General features: G+C 47.9%; 1 protein-coding gene across 1 annotated transcript in view; it reads left to right on the forward strand.

Annotated features, from left to right (window-relative positions):
- LOC130120434 (thrombospondin-type laminin G domain and EAR repeat-containing protein-like) overlaps positions 1-22006 on the forward strand; it is a 68445-nt gene that overhangs the window by 3778 nt on the left and 42661 nt on the right. The window contains exons 2-6 of the mRNA XM_056288970.1: positions 5340-5404; positions 5535-5696; positions 10673-10905; positions 11047-11137; positions 11324-11477. Coding sequence (XP_056144945.1) covers positions 5340-5404; positions 5535-5696; positions 10673-10905; positions 11047-11137; positions 11324-11477 — 705 coding nt within the window. The remainder of the gene's footprint in view (positions 1-5339; positions 5405-5534; positions 5697-10672; positions 10906-11046; positions 11138-11323; positions 11478-22006) is intronic.

The raw sequence follows: 22006 nt of genomic DNA on the forward strand, positions 1-22006 counted from the left end.
CTGGACCAGTGTGTGTCCCATGTAGGTGGTGGTGAGGTGGATCTGCTGGTGGTACTGGACCAGTGTGTGTCCCATGTAGGTGGTGGTGAGGTGGATCTGCTGGTGGTACTGGACCAGTGTGTGTCCTATGTAGGTGGTGGTGGTACTGGACCAGTGTGTGTCTCATGTAGGTGGTGGTGGTACTGGACCAGCGTGTGTCCCATGTAGGTGGTGGTGGTACTGGACCAGTGTGTGTCCCATGTAGGTGGTGGTGGTACTGGACCAGCGTGTGTCCCATGTAGGTGGTGGTGGTACTGGACCAGTGTGTGTCCTATTTAGGTGGTGGTGGTACTGGACCAGTGTGTGTCCTATTTAGGTGGTGGTGGTACTGGACCAGTGTGTGTCCTATTTAGGTGGTGGTGGTACTGGACCAGTGTGTATCCCATGTAGGTGGTGGTGGTACTGGACCAGTGTGTATCCCATGTAGGTGGTGGTGGTACTGGACCAGTGTGTGTCCTATATAGGAGGTGGTGGTACTGGACCAGTGTGTGTCCCATGTAGGTGGTGGTGGTACTGGACCAGTGTGTGTCCCATGTAGGTGGTGGTGGTACTGGACCAGCGTGTGTCCCATGTAGGTGGTGGTGGTACTGGACCAGTGTGTATCCCATGTAGGTGGTGGTGGTACTGGACCAGTGTGTGTCCTATATAGGAGGTGGTGGTACTGGACCATTGTGTGTCCCATGTAGGTGGTGGTGGTACTGGACCAGTGTGTGTCCCATGTAGGTGGTGGTGTTACTGGACCAGCGTGTGTCCCATGTAGGTGGTGGTGGTACTGGACCAGTGTGTATCCCATGTAGGTGGTGGTGGTACTGGACCAGTGTGTGTCCTATATAGGAGGTGGTGGTACTGGACCATTGTGTGTCCCATGTAGGTGGTGGTGGTACTGGACCAGTGTGTGTCCCATGTAGGTGGTGGTGTTACTGGACCAGCGTGTGTCCCATGTAGGTGCTGGTGGTACTGGACCAGTGTGTATCCCATGTAGGTGGTGGTGAGGTGGATCTGCTGGCGGTACTGGACCAGTGTGTGTCCCATGTAGGTGGTGGTGGTACTGGACCAGTGTGTGTCCCATGTAGGTGGTGGTGGTACTGGACCAGTGTGTGTCCCATGTAGGTGGTGGTGGTACTGGACCAGTGTGTATCCCATGTAGGTGGTGGTGGTACTGGACCAGTGTGTATCCCATGTAGGTGGTGGTGGTACTGGACCAGAGTGTGTCCCATGTAGGTGGTGGTGGTACTGGACCAGTGTGTGTCCCATGTAGGTGGTGGTGAGGTGGATCTGCTGGTGGTACTGGACCAGTGTGTGTCCCATGTAGGTGGTGGTGGTACTGGACCAGTGTGTATCCCATGTAGGTGGTGGTGGTACTGGACCAGCGTGTGTCCCATGTAGGTGGTGGTGGTACTGGACCAGTGTGTGTCCCATGTAGGTGGTGGTGAGGTGGATCTGCTGGTGGTACTGGACCAGTGTGTGTCCCATGTAGGTGGTGGTGAGGTGGATCTGCTGGTGGTACTGGACCAGTGTGTGTCCCATGTAGGTGGTGGTGGTACTGGACCAGTGTGTGTCCCATGTAGGCGGTGGTGAGGTGGGTGTCTGTTATGTTGTGCCAGAAACAAACATAAAACCTGGTCTACCCTGAGCTGCACTCTGTGATGTGGTACCATGTGTTGGTGAAGGTCCACCAGCTTGTTCCGTCACATCTGCTGGTTAGACACAGCTCCTCCACTTCCTCTGTCTCAACACCACCTGCCTTCCTCTTCCTCTTCCTCACATGACTGTATACGACACATGTTCATCTCGTTCAAGGGAGCAGCAGCGTTCATCTCTCCATCCATCTGTCCTTCCTTTGAGGACTCCTCCCATTTATCGTAGTCATCTCTCCATCCATCTGTCCTTCCTTTGAGGACTCCTCCCATTTATCGTAGTCATCTCTCCATCCATCTGTCCTTCCTTTGAGGACTCCTCCCATTTATCGTTGTCATCTCCCCATCGGCTCATCGTTCTAGCCGTCTGTCCAGCTTTGTAAAAACAGGTTGATTCGATCTTTCTGCTCCTGATGGGCTGTGTTTACCTCTTCACGCCCAATGCTGTTAAACTGCTGGGCAAAGACAACTGGTCTATACAGGGGGCGGGGCCACGGGGAGCCCCGCCCCCAGGGCCCCGCCCATCGCGAATAACGGGTGTGGTGTAATTGTTTTGAGAGTTCGTTGAGTTTAAGGTGACATCATTAACATCTTCTTGCTGCACAGCCAGATTTACACACACAGACACACACAGACACACACACACACACACACACAGACACACACACACACAGACACACACGGCAGCGGCATACAGAAGCATGCACCTACATGCACAAAGAATTAAGCCTTTAAGGGATCTTGCTGTATAAACTACCTAAAGGATCAGTTCACCAAACACACACACACACACACACACACACACACACTGTACAACGACCACCAGCTGTTGTCTCGGTAGCAACACAGTGGTGTCTCCATAGCAACACAGTGATCAGGCTGTGATGTCTTATTGAGTTCTGTTAAATCCACGTCAGTCACGAAGGACAGATGGAGGTGATGGAGAAGAGACAGACAGAAGGAGGTGTAACGTGGTATCAGGAGGGCGGTCCCGTTGTGTTATGTTGTGACGACTTCCTGGTCTCCTGGATGAGCTGTCGTAACTCAGGTCGTTCCTGTTCTGCTCATCCTTTCACTGAGCTGTGAGACATCCCAGAGGACGCCGCGGAAGCCAGCCAGCAGCATTCACCATGCTGACACCTGATCCGTCCATCATGTCGACCCCTCCCTCAATTCATGCTACTGGAACCACACACACACACACACACGCACACACACACACACGCACACACGCACACACACACAGGCATACAACCTGAGAGCGCTTAAAAAGGAATTCAGGGCGTCCGGGTGGCGTAGCGGTCTATTCCGCTGCCTACCAACACAGGGATCGCCGGTTCGAATCCCCGTGTTACCTCCGGTTTGGTCGGGCGTCCCTACAGACACAATCGGCCGTGTCTGTGGGTAGGAAGCCGGATGTGGGTATGTGGCCTGGTCGCTGCACTAGCGCCTCCTCTGGTCGGTCGGGGCGCCTGTTCAGGGGGGAGGGGGAACTGGGGGGAATAGCGTGATCCTCCCACGCGCTACGTCCCCCTGGTGAAACTCCTCACTGTCAGGTGAAAAGAAGCGGTTGGTGACTCCACATGTATGGGAGGAGGCACGTGGTAGTCTGCAGCCCTCCCCGGGTCAGCAGAGGGGGTGGAGCAGCGACCGGGACGGCTCGGGAGAGTGGGGTAATTGGCCGGATACAATTGGGGAGAAAAAGAGGGGAAAATCCACAAAAAAAAAAATTCAGATAAGAAGTAAATGTTCATCATACTAATCAATTAAAGTAAATTACATGAACATTTACAATATCATTAACCTCCTGTTTTATGGCTTTCTTTCTGTTTCATGGTCAGGGCAGCAACAAGGAAATGAGTTCCGGGTGAACTTTGACCTTCCCGCCTGTCTCTGCCTTGTAGTAGTGGTAATGGAGGTGTAGGTCTCTCTGGATATGAGCGTTTTAGATTTAAATGTGGGTTTGTGGCAGCATGAGGAAAAACACAGCAGACGAACTTTATTCCTCAGCTCCAAAACCAAACTGCAACAGGAACTACCCTGCGCCAGAGAGCCCGGGAACGTAAACCACGCCCCCCGCTGAAACCACGCCCCCATTGTAAACCACGCCCCCCTGCTGGGTGAGAGGCGCAGCCCCTTGTGTCCGCCACAGGTTGAGATTTAAGACGCTCTCGCATGAGCCAACCTAAAACACAACTCCCATCATGCCCAGCTGGTCCCCGCGGGGTTCCGGTGGTTTCCTGTAATCCGGTTCAGACCTGAGCCGTCCTGTCTGTCTAACCAAGTCATCACGTAAATAACCCAGTGTATGTTTCAGCTCTACAGAAGAGACGGCCCCGTCCAACAGTCGTTTTCGTTGCTTTTATTACGTATGTGACCTGTTTTAAGCTTCCTGTTTTGACCGGAGGGGCTTTTATTTTGAAAGCTGCTCGCTGACCCTTACCTAGTTCCTACCGCGAGCGCGAGAAAAGCGCGAACGGCGAAACGGAAGCGCGGAACGTTTAGCGTATTAATGTCTTAGCGCTTCCCGAAGGGGCACAAAGTTAGTATTCGTTGTAATACTGTAATATTAATATACGGCTTGTGTCATAAAGTAGTTTTGAACTAGAAGAACTCGTTCCTACCGTTTGTCTGGCGAGTTAGCGTTAGCTTAATGTGAGCTAGCGAGGCGATGCTAACGCTCGCTAGCATATTTGTTGTCGTTGTCGCTCTTACGTTGGTTCTGGGATTTCCAACACATCTGAAATCATCAGCTCAAGCGCCGCGCCGTCTTTCGGGGGAGGGGGATGCGACATACCACGACTTACATCATTTATTCATTTATTTTTATTTTCCTCCCGAGTTGTACGTGGCCAATCACCTCGCTCTCCGAGCCGTCCCGGTCGCTGCTCCGCCCCCTCTGCTGATCCCGGGGTCGGGGAGGGCTGCAGACTACCACCCGCCTCCTCCCATACATGTGGAGTCACCAGCCGCTTCTTTTCACCTGACACTGAGGAGTTTCACCAGGGGGACGTAGCGCGTGGGAGGATCAAGCTATTACCCCCAATTCCCCTTCCCCCCTGAACAGGCGCCCCGACCGACCAGAGGAGGCGCTAGTGTAGCGACTAGGACACATACCCACATCCGGCTTCCCACCCACAGACACGGCCAATTGTGTCTGTAGGGACGCCTGACCAAGCTGGAGGTAACACGGGGGTTCAAACCGGAGATCCCTGTGTTGATAGGCAACAGAATAGACTACTACACCACCCGGACGTATGACTTGCATTTAAGTCATGTCGAGTGTTGTGGTAGCCAGTCAGTTAGTTGGTGTTCACAAGAAAACGAGCAGACAGCAGTTCATCTTACAGTAATGTCACTTCCTGGCAGGAAGTGTTGCTTCGGTTAAACATGACAGGAATTCAAGTGTTCATCATCTGATGTCCTGATCCCATTAGTTTATACCTGATATGTATCCCATACAACACACACACACGGGGAAATTGCTTTTGTGTAGTAAATAATACATAACACCACAACAATTTATTTCTATCAGGAAAATGATACGTGTGTGTGTGTGTGTGTGTGTGTGTGTGTGCGTCTGTCTGTCTGTTTGTCTGTCTATGGTGAAGTGATTGACTATAAGTGTGATCATCAGACATTTGATGTTGTGTTTCTCCTCAGATCTGCTCCCCCTTGACCTTCTCTCCAGGGTCCTCCCTCGCCCTGGAGAGGCTCCTCCCAGCCAGGTGAGAGCAGGATGGATGGAGGATTGAAAGAAGGATGCATGATAGATGGACGGATGGATGAAAGAGGGACGGATTAACGAATTCCTCATGAAGTCTTGTATATTTTCTGCTCACTGTTGTGACCTGGCAGGTTCGGATGGTGCAGTCTGCAGGATCCCGTGGAGTACGTCTAACCGGTGCCATGGCAACCAGGCTGAGTTTCCCTGCCTCCCAAATATTCACCAACTGTGACTTCTTCCCCGGTGAATTCTCATTGGTCACCACAGTCAAGATTCCAAGACTCATCCAGAAGGTGAGAGAGACGGAGGGAGAGAATTTTTGAATTTAAAACCAGTCTTTATTTAACATACTCTTTTAAACAAGTTTGACAACAACAACAAATTTAACAAAATTAATTTTTTTAAAAAGACGACATCTTTTTAGCAATATGAACAATATGAACAAAGAAAAAAAACTTCCATCATTGAACCAAGTTTGATTCAAAAAGTCTTCCATTATCAAAAATTACAAAACAAATTCATTCAAAGATGGAAAAAAAACCTCAGATATTCAGAACCAAAGAATTTTCTCTGACTGAACACAGCACATCCTTCACGCCCCAAGTGTTTACAAAAACAGCCCAGTCAGTATCAGAACCACGTCTTTTGACCCCTCACCCCTCACACAGTTTTTCCTTGTTTTCCAAATAGCTAATTTGGCCAGTCCTGAAATGAAAGTCATTAATGTGTGTACAGATGTTTTCTTTGCAGTGTAGTGTGGACCATAGATAAAAAGACAAAAAGAAAATCTTTCTCCTGAGCCCTGAAACCATGTCTGTAGTAGGCTGAATAGTCTGACCAGTCTGGATCCCTGGATAAAACAGATGGCATGTTGTGTCTGTCCGTAAGCAGAAAGGACAGCCGTCCCCTGTGCCAGGATTGAGGTGCACCAGATACCTAGTTGTAGCTATGGCCCCATGTACAATCCTCCACTGGAGGTCACTTGCCCGTTTGTTAATGGGAGGTTTTTGTACGGGGACTGCCAACAGCCCCCCCAGGGATGATCCCACCCCAAAAAACCCAGTCCACCTCGACACCTTCACCTCTGCCAAGGAGTGTAAGTTTCTTCACACTGATATAATAGGCTGGATTTTCTTTCCCTAGAGTCTCAAAGTCTCCCACCTCTAGGTTCTTAAGAGACAGCAGGATGTCCTCCTTATCTTGCCACTGTCCCACAGCAGGAGAAACAGCCAGGGAAGGAAAGGCATACTCATACTCATCATCCCATTGGTCAGATAGAGTACAATCTTCAGCAAACGCTCTGAGGGCTTTTGGCAAGGAAGCACAGACCTCCTCCACCAGCCTGAGCAGCAGTCTATTGGACCTGATGTTGAGCAGTCCAGCTAGATGGGTTATGGATGTCTTCATGAGATGACACAGCTTAACACAGCCAGCCTCTCTCAATCTGGATCTCAGGCTAACAGAAGGTAAAACCTGAGAGGTGATGAAACTGTTGCCAAACAAGGGCTCCTCAAAGAACCACATCCCTGGTGTCATCACAGCTTCCCGACGGAACGTTAAAACCTGCCACGCCTGTAAGACAGACTGGTAAAAAGGTGTCAGACCAGTTAAATCGATGGACTGGGGCTGAAGCAGGGACAAGTGTTTGTCGTAGCCTAGGCATCCAGCCCTCCTTAGCAGCAAACAGGCAGTATCTGTCCATGGCAGGCCAAAGCTGTAAAGCAGTCTCTGAGCTATCTGCAGTCTGAAGGCTGTGATCCGTTATTCGATGTCTACTAGGCCCTGTCCTCCCTCCTGTACCAGTAGGTACAGTATTGCTGAATTCAGCCAGTGCTGCCCTGACCAGAAGAAATCCACAATTGCCTTCAGAATTCCTTCAATCAGGCCCCTTGGTGGAGGTAAGACTAGCAGTTTGTGCTGAAGGGTCGAGGCAACCAAGTTATTGATGATCAGGACCCTTCCCCTATAGGAAAGCTGAGGTAGCAGCCATTTCCATTTAGACAGTCTGGCACACACTCTGTCCATAGCACCCTCCCAGTTCTTCCTCTGAAACTCCTCTGTTCCCAGAAAAACACCCCAAATTTTCATGCTCTGTCTTCCCCATCTGAGGTTTCCTGGTAACTTTGGCTTGTCCTTGTCTGCTCATTACCCAACCTGCAAAGCTTCACTTTTTCCCCAGTTCGTTTGCTGAAGATGCCCTTTCATACATATCTAAACTATTACCTAGGAACCCCACATCTCTGGTTTCTGACAAACACAGTAATGTCATCAGCATAAGCTGACACCACCAGCGAGGGGAACTGAGGCAACCCTGGGAGCATAAGTCCCGACTGTCTGGATCTTAATTTATTCAGAAGAGGCTCAACAGCTAAAGAGTATAACTCTCCAGAGGTAGGACATCCCTGTCTAATGCCTCTCTGAACCTGTACTGGACAGCTCAATCCACCGCCCACTTTCACCAAACATAAAGCTTCCTTGTACAATTAACCCCGTAGTGACACAAAACCGTTTCCAACACCAAACGCTCTTAAAGTGGAAAGAAGAAAACCATGGTCAACCCTATCAAACGCTTTCTCCTGATCTAATGATATAATTCCAAAATCAAAATTGTACAGTTTGCAAACGTCAAATAAATCTCTCATGAGGAAAATATTGTCCACAGTGGGTCTGTCTGGTACACAGTATGACTGGTCTCTGTGGATTATTAATTCCAGAATGTTTTTAAGTCTATTAGCAAGCACTTTTGACAGAAGTTTGTATAAACAGAGAGAGAGAGAGAGAGAGAGAGAGAGAGAGAGAGAGAGAGAGAGAGCTGGAACAGCCTGCAGCCCCAGGTCTCCCCCTGTATGACATGGAAGTAAAATTTTTGCTTTATGCAGACGATCTAGTTTTGTTGTCACCAACCGCAGATGGGCTGCAACAACTGCTAGACCTGCTTGAGGACTACTGCCAGCACTGGGCCCTGGCAATAAATCCAAAAAAGACAAAAGTAATCCTCTTCCAGAAGAAGCCCAGATATCAGGAAAATAGATACCAATTGACTCTAGGTAGCATCACCTAAGAGCATACGATGCAGTATACTTACCTTGGTCTAATTATTACAGCATCGGGGAGTTTCGGTAGGGCAATGAATAACCTAAAACAAAAAGCTCGCAGAGCTCTATATGCAATTAAAAATAAATTCTTTAACATTGATATACCAATCTCCATCTGGTGCAAACTGTTTGATAGTGTAATTCTGCCCATTGCGCTATATGGAAGTGAGGTATGGGGTCCACTCAGTCTTTCCAGCTACACTAGATGGGACAAGCATCCAGCAGAAACCCTACATGCTGAATTCTGCAGAATGATTCTGAAAATACAAAGGAAAACACCAAACAACGCATGTAGGGCGGAATTAGGCCGGTTTCCATTATTGATAAATGTACAAAAAACATCTCCAAATTTCTGGATGCACTTAAATACAAGCCCAACAAATACGTTGCACTTTAAAGCTCTGAAAACCCAAGAACTGAACCCCGAAAAGGGTCCCCTGAAGCAGCTGGCTCTGAGACTCACTAACCCTTTAACAAATACTAAGACCAACCAACCTCAGGCCAGCACTGTATTCCAAACAAACATGAGGATAAATCAGCTATAAAACAAACCAACAAGAGGATAAATCAGGCTGTAAAACAAATCAAGATGAGGATAAATCAGGTATAAAACAAAGCAAGAACAATTATCTGAAACACTGGAACGCTGAAGTCAAAACTCAAAACAAACTAGAAGTCTATCGGGCCCTAAAAACAAACTATGATTTGGAAGAATACCTCTTAACTGTCAGAGACAGGAAGCAGCGACAGATCCTCACCAAATACAGGCTCAGTGACCACAGTGTAACCATTGAAAAGGGGAGACACAAAAAGACGTGGTTGCCGAAAGAGCAATGAACATGTGGTCAGTGCATGACAGATGAGGTGAAGACAGAGGGGCACTTCCTCCTTAAATGTGACAAATTTGAAAAACAGCGCCGGGCTCTTGTCCAGGAGCTGGAACATGTGATCCCAGAGTACCAGGAAATGGACGACGCAGGTAAGCTGCGGGTGGTCCTGGGAGGGGGGCAGCGGCGAGCATTGCAGCAAGATTTATATTATCTTGCCACCACCTGAGAGACAGTGGGTGACGGCACCTATTGCTACTGTTGCTGTTCGATATCATAATCATTGCTGTTGTTGCTGTTATTATTATAATCATTGTTGTATTGTGTTGTTGTTGTTTTACATGCTTTGGCAATATGTACACAAACGTATGTCATGCCAATAAAGCACACGTTGAACTGAATTGAATTGAATTGAATTGAGAGAGAGAGACAGAGAGTGAGTGAGATTTTAACAATACTGTAATAAAAGTTACAAAAAAGTTACAAAACAATAATAAGCAGGATAAAAACCAACATGGTCAGAGACTGAGCAAGAGAGACAGAGAGAGAGAGAGAGAGAGAGAGAGAGAGAGAGACAGACAGACAGACAGACAGACAGACAGACAGACAGACAGACAGACAGACAGACAGACAGACAGAGAGAATGTGAGAGAGAGAGAGCGAGAGAGAGAGAGAGAGAGAGAGAGAGAGAGAGCGAGAGAGAGAGAGAGAGAGAGAGAGAGAGAGAGAGAGAGAGAGAGAGAGCGAGCGAGAGAGAGAGAGAGAGAGAGAGAGAGAGAGAAAAAATAAAGAAACAAAGAGAAGTTTGAGCTTCAGTTGAAGTTAAACAGTAGTTTGTGTCGGTCAGTCAGCTGGACGTGAACAGAATGTTTAGAAGGAGAAAAAACACGACATGTCAGGATGTTAACTGTTTTATTTATTAATTATTTGTTTGACTGTTCATGTTCCTGCCCTGTTGGTCGCACACACTGTCAAACACACCACAATGTGGCGTTATAATAACTTCATAACGCTGTGAGGGGGGGCTTCACCCTGCTGCTACTTTGATGGGCTGTTTGGATCTATTGTTAATCCATCAGTCAGTCAAACTACATGTACATGTAGTCTCTTTTTTACGCAAACATATAAAGTAATGCAATTCACACTAAAACAGTCAAAATACACAGAACATATAAAGAATAACATGGAATAAAAGCCTCAGAAAATCAGGATGTGTGTAGGTGGAGTGTGTAAACCCTGGATCATCGACATACTATTTACTACATGTTTACTACATGTTTACTACACATTCACGCCTCCATGCTGCAGCTGTGGGCCTTTCATGATGTTTCTCTTGTTTGCTTCCAGAGGAATGAGTACATCTTCACCTTGGTGGAAGACAAACCTAGCAGGCTGTTGTTAGGGTTACGTGTCTCCCAGGCCAGTCTTCACTTCCTGGTTACAGTGCCAACTCCAAGGGGGAGGAGGAAGATTAGCTTTAGGGATGTTCATCTGGCGGATGACCACTGGCACACCATTATCCTGGCGGTGACCGGAAGATACGCAACCCTCACCATTGACTGTGGAATTCCTCTGGAAGTGTAAGTCCTATTCTATTCTATTCTATTCTATTCTATTCTATTCTATTCTATTCTATTCTATTCTATTCTATTCTATTCTATTCTGGTCTGGTCTGGTCTGGTCTGTTCTCTCCATTGACGAATCTGTTGACTGTGTTCTAGGGTCATGGACCAGGCCTTTTCCAGGACTTTGAGCACCAGAGACTCCAGCTTCTACATTGGAAGCAGGAGAAGATGGAAAGGACTATACTCTGTGAGTTCTCAGCTCTGGTTGGAGTTCAAATGATAGGACTTTGTAGCCAACTGGAGAAAATAAATAGCGCGCACACACACATGCACACGCACAACAGCACTCCTGACTCTTTCATTTTGACAGTAAAAGTAAAACAGGATCTTCAGGATGGTTGCTTTATAAATCTGTGTATTGTTCACTTCCTAGGGTTTGCTCCGCCAGCTGGTTTTACTTCCTGGTTCTGATGCCGTGCCCAGACTGTGTCCGTCCTCTGAGCCCCAGTTGGCTGCTCTGTCTCTTCCACAGGTTGTGATCTCTCTCCCCCTGCAGCCTGCCGGCACTCGGCCACAGCTGCCTTACGGTGAGTCTGCTCAGAGGAACACATTCAGACACAATAGAGGAGAAGGGTCTGTCTGCAAACTGCAGTACTACTACAAGACACCTTCTCGCCCATCACTTGCCCTTACCTTAACCTCCCAGCTTTGACCTCAATGGGGGCATGTCTTATACTGTAGGGATGTGTCTTGAATTTTATGTCCTGTCTTGCAGTCTGCAGACAAATAATAATAGAGACATGAAGGTTAAAGGAGAGACCAGGAGAGAAAATGATAGAAACAACCTCTGCCAACATGCTGCTGAGCAAAGTACTAAACTGGAACTGAGCCAGTGAAATATCTCAGTGACCAACAGTAGAAGACTGTGGTTGTACTTGGCTAGCTGAATTAACAAGTTCTCATGTGCATAAAAGGCACAGTAAAAGCTGAAATTCGCGGTTTTTCCACCTAATAAATGGTTTGTTTTAGGACCTGATAGGATCTTGCCAAAGGATTTTACATTCAGGGAATACTTAAAGGTGAAATCTGAGTTTTCTCTCTTAATACTTATTGTCTCCGTGTGTGATGGAGTCAGGCTCCGTAACACCACCTGTCATCTTCACCATGGTTGGAGACACTCTCCAGTCTCTGTGTACCGCTGTTGAGATGTTTTGACCGGGTAGGATGAACACTGGTGCAGCAGCAACCACATACATGTTGGACAAAAGACTGAGACGCGATACTGATGTATCCATGACAACCAGTATGACTGTACAACAGTGTTCCCATATAGTGTGATGTAGTTTGTAATACATAAGACTGTCTGTGTTAGCTTTGTTCCCAGGATCCATTTTTACAAGGGTGGAACCGTTTACTGCTGAACTGACGGCACACCAGCCACTATGGCTGCTAAACCCGGTTTGTAGTCCTGCTCCACCCGGTTTGTAGTCCTGCTACACCTGGGTTGTAGTCCCAGAAAAACAGGTCTGTTTCTCTCTGCCTCCTACATCCACTACATCACAACAGAGATGGAGGAAAGTCGTAGATTGCAGGTTCAGGGTGCTATGTATATTTTAACTTTGTTGGCGTATAATACGACTCATAAACACCAAAAAGTCACTCATGAACTCTACTATGACCAGTAAATATAAGACTAGTAAATCTCATAATAAGATGAGTAAATAGAGACCCAAAGACACTCACAGTCCCCGTGGAACTCTACAGCCATCACATCCAGTTGGTTTCTACTGAAGGAGTCTGAACACGACACACTGACTCTGTTACAGTTAGTTTGTCTGGCTTGGTTTGTTGTTGTTATTCATATGTCTGAAAGACAGAGGGCAGCACTTAGGCAGAAGGTACATGTCGGTCCTTTAACCAGCCAGACAGACCTGGATTGTAAAGCTAATGATATGGCCCCTGGTTTCTTATGAGTCACACATTAATCTGGTGTTGTGTGTCAACACATGGAAATTCACTTTGTAACTGCAGTATTAAATGTGAATCTCACTGGGATTCAGACCACTGGTGTCTCCTTCTCATCTCTCCTCCCGTCTGGATGAGTAAAACACGTCATCCTGTCCTGCAAGCGGCACAGTGGTGCAGTGGTTAGCGCGGTCGCCTCACAGCAAGTCCTGGGTTCGAGCCCCAGGGTAGTCCAACCTTGGGGGTCGTCCCGGGTCGTCCTCTGTGTGGAGTTTGCATGTTCGCCCCGTGTCTGCGTGGGTTTCCTCCGGGGGCTCCGGTTTCCCCCCACAGTCCAAAGACATGTAGGTCAGGTGACCCAAAGACATGTAGGTCAGGTGAATCAAAGACATGTAGGTCAGGTGACCCAAAGACATGTAGGTCAGGTGAATCAAAGACATGTAGGTCAGGTGACTCAGCCGTACTAAATTGTCCCTAGGTGTGAATTTGTGTGTGTGTGTGTGTGTGTGTGTGTGTGTGTGTGTGTGTGTGTGTGTGTGTGTGTGTAAGGAGGCCCTGTGTGATGGCCTGGCGGCATGTCCAGGGTGTCTCCCCGCCTGCCGCCCAATGACTGCAGGGAGCTGTGTTATGTGGCAGAACAGATGAAGAGCTGTGTTATGTGGCAGAACAGATGAAGAGCTGTGTTATGTGGCAGAACAGATGAAGAGCTGTGTTATGTGGCAGAACAGATGAAGAGCTGTGTTATGTGGCAGAACAGATGAAGAGCTGTGTTATGTGGCAGAACAGATGAAGAGCTGTGTTATGTGGCAGAACAGATGAAGAGCTGTGTTATGTGGCAGAACAGATGAAGAGCTGTGTTATGTGGCAGAACAGATGAAGAGCTGTGTTATGTGGCAGAACAGACGACGAGCTGTGTTATGTGGCAGAACAGATGAAGAGCTGTGTTATGTGGCAGAACAGATGACGAGCTGTGTTATGTGGCAGAACAGATGAAGAGCTGTGTTATGTGGCAGAACAGACGACGAGCTGCGTTATGTGGCAGAACAGATGAAGAGCTGTGTTATGTGGCAGAACAGATGAAGAGCTGTGTTATGTGGCAGAACAGATGAAGAGCTGTGTTATGTGGCAGAACAGATGAAGAGCTGTGTTATGTGGCAGAACAGATGACGAGCTGTGTTATGTGGCAGAACAGATGAAGAGCTGTGTTATGTGGCAGAACAGACGACGAGCTGCGTTATGTGGCAGAACAGATGAAGAGCTGTGTTATGTGGCAGAACAGACGACGAGCTGTGTTATGTGGCAGAACAGATGAAGAGCTGTGTTATGTGGCAGAACAGAAGAGCTGTGTTATGTGGCAGAACAGAAGAGCTGTGTTATGTGGCAGAACAGATGAAGAGCTGTGTTATGTGGCAGAACAGATGAAGAGCTGTGTTATGTGGCAGAACAGACGACGAGCTGTGTTATGTGGCAGAACAGATGAAGAGCTGTGTTATGTGGCAGAACAGATGAAGAGCTGTGTTATGTGGCAGAACAGACGAAGAGCTGTGTTATGTGGCAGAACAGATGAAGAGCTGTGTTATGTGGCAGAACAGACAAAGAGCTGTGTTATGTGGCAGAACAGACGAAGAGCTGTGTTATGTGGCAGAACAGACAAAGAGCTGTGTTATGTGGCAGAACAGACAAAGAGCTGTGTTATGTGGCAGAACAGAAGAGCTGTGATATGTGGCAGAACAGACGAAGAGCTGTGTTATGTGGCAGAACAGACGAAGAGCTGTGATATGTGGCAGAACAGATGAAGAGCTGTGTTATGTGGCAGAACAGACGAAGAGCTGTGATATGTGGCAGAACAGATGAAGAGCTGTGTTATGTGGCAGAACAGACGAAGAGCTGTGTTATGTGGCAGAACAGACGAAGAGCTGTGATATGTGGCAGAACAGACGAAGAGCTGTGTTATGTGGCAGAACAGAAGAGCTGTGATATGTGGCAGAACAGATGAAGAGCTGTGTTATGTGACAGAACAGATGAAGAGCTGTGTTATGTGGCAGAACAGACGAAGAGCTGTGTTATGTGGCAGAACAGACGACGAGCTGTGTTATGTGGCAGAACAGACGAAGAGCTGTGATATGGAACAACCTCCTTGTTATTCCAACATTGCTGCTTCAATCTGTTGTGCCACCCAAAAGACACACAAATTCACTTAAAAGTTAACCACGGCCACATACCACAGATACCCCCATCTTCAGCCAGGTGTGTGTGTGTGTGTGTGTGTGTGTGTGTGTGTGTGTGTGTGTGTGTTTGGGTAGGAAACAGCAGGTTGTGATGGTATCAGGGATTTGGTAACTTGAGCTGTGAATTGACTGACATGGTGGAAGAGCTGCTTCCAGTGTGTGTATGTGTTTGTGTGTGTGTGTGTATCTTTTAACAGTTTGGGTTGGTGTTTCTCGGTTGAGGGAGCTTGGAAAGTGGGAAGGAGGAAGACAGAACACAACTATTGGGTTTCCATGAAGCTTGTGGTTTATTACTACACATCAGCCTTACCAAGCCCGGTTGTGCGGCTACTGTTCCATCACAAGCCCGGTTATGCGGCTACTGTTCCATCACGCATGAATGAAACTGAGGCCACACGTAACCCCCAGTCACTCTTGAGGTGAGGCAAAGGAAGAGCAGGAGCTAGCCAACATGCGATCATGCACAGCATACGTGCCACTCGTGCCGTCTGATGATGCCGCCTCTCCCGCATCCAGGCAAGTACATCTTAAAGGTACACCCCCCAGTTTCCACTGCTCCAGTGTGTGTGTGTGTGTGTGTGTGTGTGTGTGTGTGTGTGTGTGTGTGTGTGTGTGTACGTGTACATACCTGACTGCTGGATTGTCAGGCTGAGTGATGTGTTTCTGACAGCACACTGCTTGTTGTGAACACTCGGATGCTGCTGAAGGACTCCGTGTTTTCTTATTTCTTTCCAAGCACAAGAACAGACAAGGAATTTGTCTTGGTACGTTGGTGCAAGAGGGAAAGATTAACAGTAAGTAGTAAAGATAAAATATATATACAAGATAAAGTTAAATGAGGTGAAATAACTCTTGATGCATGCTCAATAATCCAAGTAAGAAAATCACAGAAAGGTGAATCAGTTCATCTGGACACTTAGAGATCTGTTTCATCACTCATCTAAGGGCCCTGACACACCAGGTCAACAGTCAGCTGTCGGTCAGTGTCGGGCCGTCGGTGAGTGTCTCTGATGCTAGTTTTTGCGGTGTGTCCCCCACACAGTCGGCACTAGTCAGACCCCTGTTTGCAGCTTTACGGCCGATTCAGCATGTTGAATCGGCGGAGCCCGTCGGTGAGAGAGATCACTCTGATTGGCTGTTCAGCTAATGAATCAGTGCTAAGCTAGCAAATCAGGGCCATCGGCTGTAGTCTTTGTGGTGTGTTCAAGTGCTGCTTTTTGGCCCAGACGGCAGGCGACATGAGGCAACGCAACAGTCGTGCTTCGTCGCCGCTAGTCAGTTTGGTGTGTCTGGGCTGTAAGTGACCTCTTCAGTCTTTACTGACTGCAGGTGTCCCCACCCTTATAAACAATACAGTGACCGCAGGTGTCCCCACCCTTATTAACAATACAGTGGCATAACCACCCAAACCAACCACCAGTTTCATATGCAAATATGGGCGTCACCGTTAACTAGAGTTACCATGGTCATGTGTACTGTTCACAGAGGATTGGGGAATAGTTGCAATCACAGCATTGTAAGATGGCGACAGATGTACTCTTATGCATATTTTCCAAACACTGCGTCTCAGCTGCTTTCAAACCCCACAACACGCTGCACCAGAAGTTGGTCCACCCCAAGGATCAGGTCCCCCAGCACAAACAGAGCGATACAGTGTATGCTGTTAAGTGCCAGGAGGATTGTCGTGATTTCTACATTGGGGAAACCAAACAAGACACTGGCCAAGAGGATGACACAACACAGGAGAGCTAACACGTCAGGCCAGGACTCCATAGTCTACACCATCTACAGACCAGGACTCCACAGTCTACACCATCTACAGACCAGGACTCCACAGTCTATACCATCTACAGGCATGGACTCCACAGTCTACACCATCTACAGACCAGGACTCCACAGTCTACACCATCTACAGACCAGCAGTCTACACCATCTACAGGTCAGTGGCCACTCTTTCAAGGATGAGGATGTGACCATCCTTGATAGGGAGGAATGCTGGTTTGAAAGGGGAGTCAAAGAGGCCATCTATGTTAAGAGGGAACGACCATCCCTGAACAGAGGGGGGTCTAAGAGTACATCTGTCACCATCTCACAATGCTGTGATTGCAACTATTCCCCAATTCTCTGTGAATAGTACACACGACCATTGTAACTGTCAAAGCCGCCCCAGTGTCCTCCCAGGACTCACCCTCTTCATCCCAGTCTCCCTAATCGACATACACAGAACTGTTGACAAACTTGCACCTGCACCTACCAGCAAACGGGTGAAAAGTTTCAAGTTGTACATATCAAGTTATGTCTGGACGGACGGACATAACTGTTGGCTCTGTAGGCAAACTGCAGAGTCCAGGAATGGGTCAGTGATAGCTTTAAGGTGGGACAGAACAACGCGTTCAAAAGACTTCATTACCACAGAGGTCATGGCGACAGGTCTGGAGTCATTGAGTCATGTGCTCCTTGTTTTTTTGGGGACGGGGATAAATATGGAGGTCTTGAAGCAGGCTGGTACGTGGCATGTCTCCAGTGAGGTATTAAAAATGTCTGTGAATAATGGAGACAGCTGCTTGGCACAGTGCTTCAGGATGGAGGGAGAGACAGAGTCTGGTCCAGCTACTTTGTGGAGGTTCTGTTCCTTGAACAGCCTGTTAATGTCAATCTCCAGGATGGAGCGAGTCATCTTGGTGGTAGGGGATAAGGAGGCCTCTAAGTTGGGCAGTTGTGGAGAGGCCCAGGCCCTTGCTTAGGCAGGGGAGGAGGAGCTGGTGACCTGGGGCTGGTGGATGGAGTCACGGGGATGGTGTCAGGAATGTCTCATTGTCTTCCAAATCGACAGTAGTACTCATTCAGATCGCGGGCCAGGCGCGGGTCATTAGTGGAGTGGGGGGGCTTTCAGTTTGGAGTTGGTAGTCTGTCTGAGGCCTTTCCAGACAGAGGTCGAGTTGTTTTCTGAGAACTGCTGTTGAAGTCGCTCAGAGTACAGGCATTTAGCATCTCTCACCGCTTTGCTAAACCTTTATTTAGACTCTAAAGTGGACCTTGTCCCCACTCCTAAATGCTTCCTCATTTTCCAAACTAAGCTGTCTTGAGTTGAGCTGTAAACCAGGGTTTGTCATTGTTGTAACTGACCCAGGTGTGTGATGGTACACAGCTGTCCTCACAGAAGCTGATATAAAACATCACAGCCTCAGTGTACCGATCCAGACTATCGGTGGCAGACCAGAAAACATCCCAATCAGTACAGTCCAAGTACGCACGAAGATCCTCCATAGATTCCCTGGTCCACTTCTTAGATGTCCTCACAACAGGTTTAGAGTTTTAATGTCTGCCTGTATGCAGGAACCAGGTGGACCGTGACGTGGTTAGTGTCCCATTGCAGTGTGGGGGACTGCATGAGAGGCAGTGCGGATCATAGTGTAACAGTAATCTAAAGTGCTCTCCTCCCTGGTCGGGTATTTAATCAGCTGACTGTATCTAGGTAGTTCATGTCTGAGAGTCACTTTGTTAAAATCACCGAGGACAGTAAGGAATGAGTCCTGATTTGTCCACTCTACATACAGGATCTGGTCGGCGAGCATGCGCTGTGCCTCCTGTACTGTACATCATCGGCCCGCGGTGGAATGTAAACACTGGCCAGAATGAGTGACACAAACTCACGGGGGAGCGTTTCCAGGATTTGAGGACATTCGGGGCTTAGCCTGGACTTCTGTAGGGGAGTCCGGGGGGGATCATCCTTCCCCGAAATATTTTTGATAAACAAGCTCTGTGTTCAAATCAAATCAAATCAAATCAATTTTATTTGTATAGCCCAATATCACAAATTACAAATTTGCTGTCATTACACATTTACTGACATGCTGCAGTACCAGACTAGAGAACAAAAGTTACACGTAGTTATGTTAACATTACTTTATTGGAATATTGAATTTTCTTTCACACACACACACACACACACATCGGCGGTCACTCGGGGTCGAGTATGACTGTCCTCCTTCTTGGTCCTTGTGGGTCTTCAGGTGGGCGAAGAGGCCGATCCTGGAGCTGCATATTTTGGTGCAATGTGAGCAGGGGTGGGTGGTGGTAGTCGTGGGATTGGTTTTGGCCTTTTTGGTGGAAACTCCCTCCTTTCTGAGTCTGCGCTTGTCTTCTGCAGCACAGTGGAGATCATTATTATACAATGCAGCTCCTTCCCGGACAAGTTTTCTCCAGGTCCCCCTGTTGGTTGCTGTGTCCTCCCAGGTCTTAGGGCCTATGTGGCATTTTTTGATGTTCGCTTGGATGTTATCCTTATACCTTTTCTTTTGACCTCCCGGGGCACGTTGTCCTGTGAGAAGCTGGGAGTATAGGACTTGTTTTGGAAGGCGAGAGCCAGGCATACAGATGACATGGCCAGTCCATCTGAGCTGGTGTTGGGCGATGGTGGCAGTGATAGCGGGAATGTTAGCCTCCTCCAGGACGCTGCTGTTGGTGCGTCTATCTTCCCAGGTGATCTTGAGGATTTTTCAGAGGTACCTCTGATGATGTGCCTCTAGTGCCTTCAGGTGCCTACTGTATGTGGTCCAGGATTCTGATCCATACAGTAGGGTGGGCAACACTGCCGCTCTGTAGACAGTAATTTTTGTCCTGGCCTGGAGGTCGCGGTTTTCAAAGACCCTATTCCTCAGTCTTGAGAAAACCCCACTGGCACAACGGAGGCGGTGGTGTATTTCCTCATCAATATTAGCTTTGGAGGATAGGAGGCTTCCGAGGTATGTAAAGTGGTCCACATTTTCCAGTCTGGTTTTGCCAACAGAGATAGTTGGGGGTGGAGCAGGGTTATTTGTGTTGGGTGGTGGCTGGTAGAGGATCTGGGTCTTTTTTATGTTAAGGACCAAACCAAACTGCTTGTATGCCTTGGCAAAAGCATCCAGAATGCATTGTAGGTCCTCTTCTGAATGGGCCACGAGGGCATTGTCATCGGCATACTGCAGCTCCATGATGGATAAGGTGGTGGTTCTGCTTTTAGCCCTGAATCTGTTGATGTTCAGGAGTTGTCTGTCAGTTCTGTACATGATTCTGACTCCTTGTGGCATGTGTTTAGCCATAAGATGGAGGATAGCAGAAATGAAAATGGAGAACAGGGTAGGAGCAATGACACAGCCCTGCTTGACTCCAGTGTGAACCCTGAAGGGTTCTTCCGTTTCACCTCCACTGCCACTGAGTGCTGTGGCTGACATATTGTCATGCAGTAGTCTCAGTATCCGGATGGATTTGTCCGGGCAGCCAATTTTTGCCAGAACCAGCCATAGAGCCTGACGGTTCACAGAGTCCAGGGCTTTGGTGAGGTCTATGAAGGCCATGTATAGTGGTGGATTTTGTCCCCGGCATTTTTCTTGTAGTAAGTACACACACACACACACACACACACACACACACACACACACACACACACACACACACACACAATTTTCAGATACAGTTCATGTGGTGTAGTGCTGGCACTTTTCACCTCTCCATCTGCTGCTCTCTCTTCTCTCTCCATCATCTTCTGCTGTCTCTTCTCTCTCCATCATATGCTGCTCTCTCTCTTTTCTCTCCCCATCATCTGCTGCTGTCTCTTCTCTCTCCATCATCTGCTGCTGTCTCTTCTCTCTCCATTATGTGCTGCTCTCTCTTCTCTCTCCATCATCTGCTGCTGTCTTCTCTCTCCATGTGCTGCTCTCTCTCTTTTCTCTCCCCATCATCTGCTGCGCTCTCTTCTCTCTCCATCATCTGCTGCTGTCTCTTCTCTCTCCCCGTTACTTTGGACAGTTGACCCCAAGTATTTAAACTCATATGCCTTCGTCACCTCCACTCCTTGCATCCTCACTCCGCTGTCCTCCCTCTCATTCATGCATAGGTATTCTGTCTTTCTCCTACTGACTTTCATTCCTCTTCTCTCCAGTGCATACCTCCACCTCTCCAGGCACCCTGTCGTATGCTTTCTCTAAATCCACAAAGACACAATGTACCTCCTTCTGGCCTTCTCTATACTTCTCCATCAACATTCTCAAAGCAAAAATCACATCTGTGGTGCTCTTTCATGAAACCATACTGCTGCTCGCTAATCATCACCTCCTCTTAACCTAGCTTCTATTACTCTTTCCCATATCTTCATGCTGTGGCTGATCAACTTTATACCTCTGTAGTTGCTACAGTTCTGCACATCACCCTTATTCTTGAAAATCAGTACCAGTATGCTTCTTCTCCACTCCTCAGGCATCCTCTCACTTTCCAAGATTGTGTTAAACAATCTAGTTAAAAACTCCACTGCCATCTCTAAACATCTCCATGCTTCCACAGGTATGTCATCTGGAGTCTGGACCAACTGCCTTTCCACTCCTCATCCTCTTCATAGCTGCCCTCTCTGCCTCCTTGCTAATCCACCGCACTTCCTGATTCACTATCCCCTCATCATCCATCATCATCTCTCATTTTCTTCATTCATTAGTCCCTCAAAGTATTCCTTCCACCTTCTCAACACACTCTCCTCACTTGTCAGCACATTTCCATCTCTGTCCTTCATCGCCCTACGTTCCTGCACATCCTTCCCAGCTCTGTCCCTCTGTCTAGCCAATTGGTACAAGTCCTTTTGTCCTTCCTTAGTGTCTAACCTCTCATACAACTCACCATACGCATTTTCCTTTGCCTTTGTCACCTCTCTCTTCACTTTATGCCACATCTCCTTGTACTCATGTCTACTTTCTTCATCTCTGACTATCCCACTTCTTCTTTGCCAGCCTCTACCTCTGTATACTTTGCTGGACTTTCTCATTCCATCACCAAGTCTCTTTGTCTTCCTTCCTCTATTCTGATGACACACCAGGTACCTTCCTAACTGTCTCCGTCACTATTTCTGCAGTGGTTGCCCAGCCATCCGGCAACTCTTCACTACCACCCAGTGCCTG

The sequence above is a fragment of the Lampris incognitus genome, chromosome 11 (genome assembly GCF_029633865.1).
Source record: "Lampris incognitus isolate fLamInc1 chromosome 11, fLamInc1.hap2, whole genome shotgun sequence".
Lineage (NCBI taxonomy): Eukaryota > Metazoa > Chordata > Actinopteri > Lampriformes > Lampridae > Lampris > Lampris incognitus.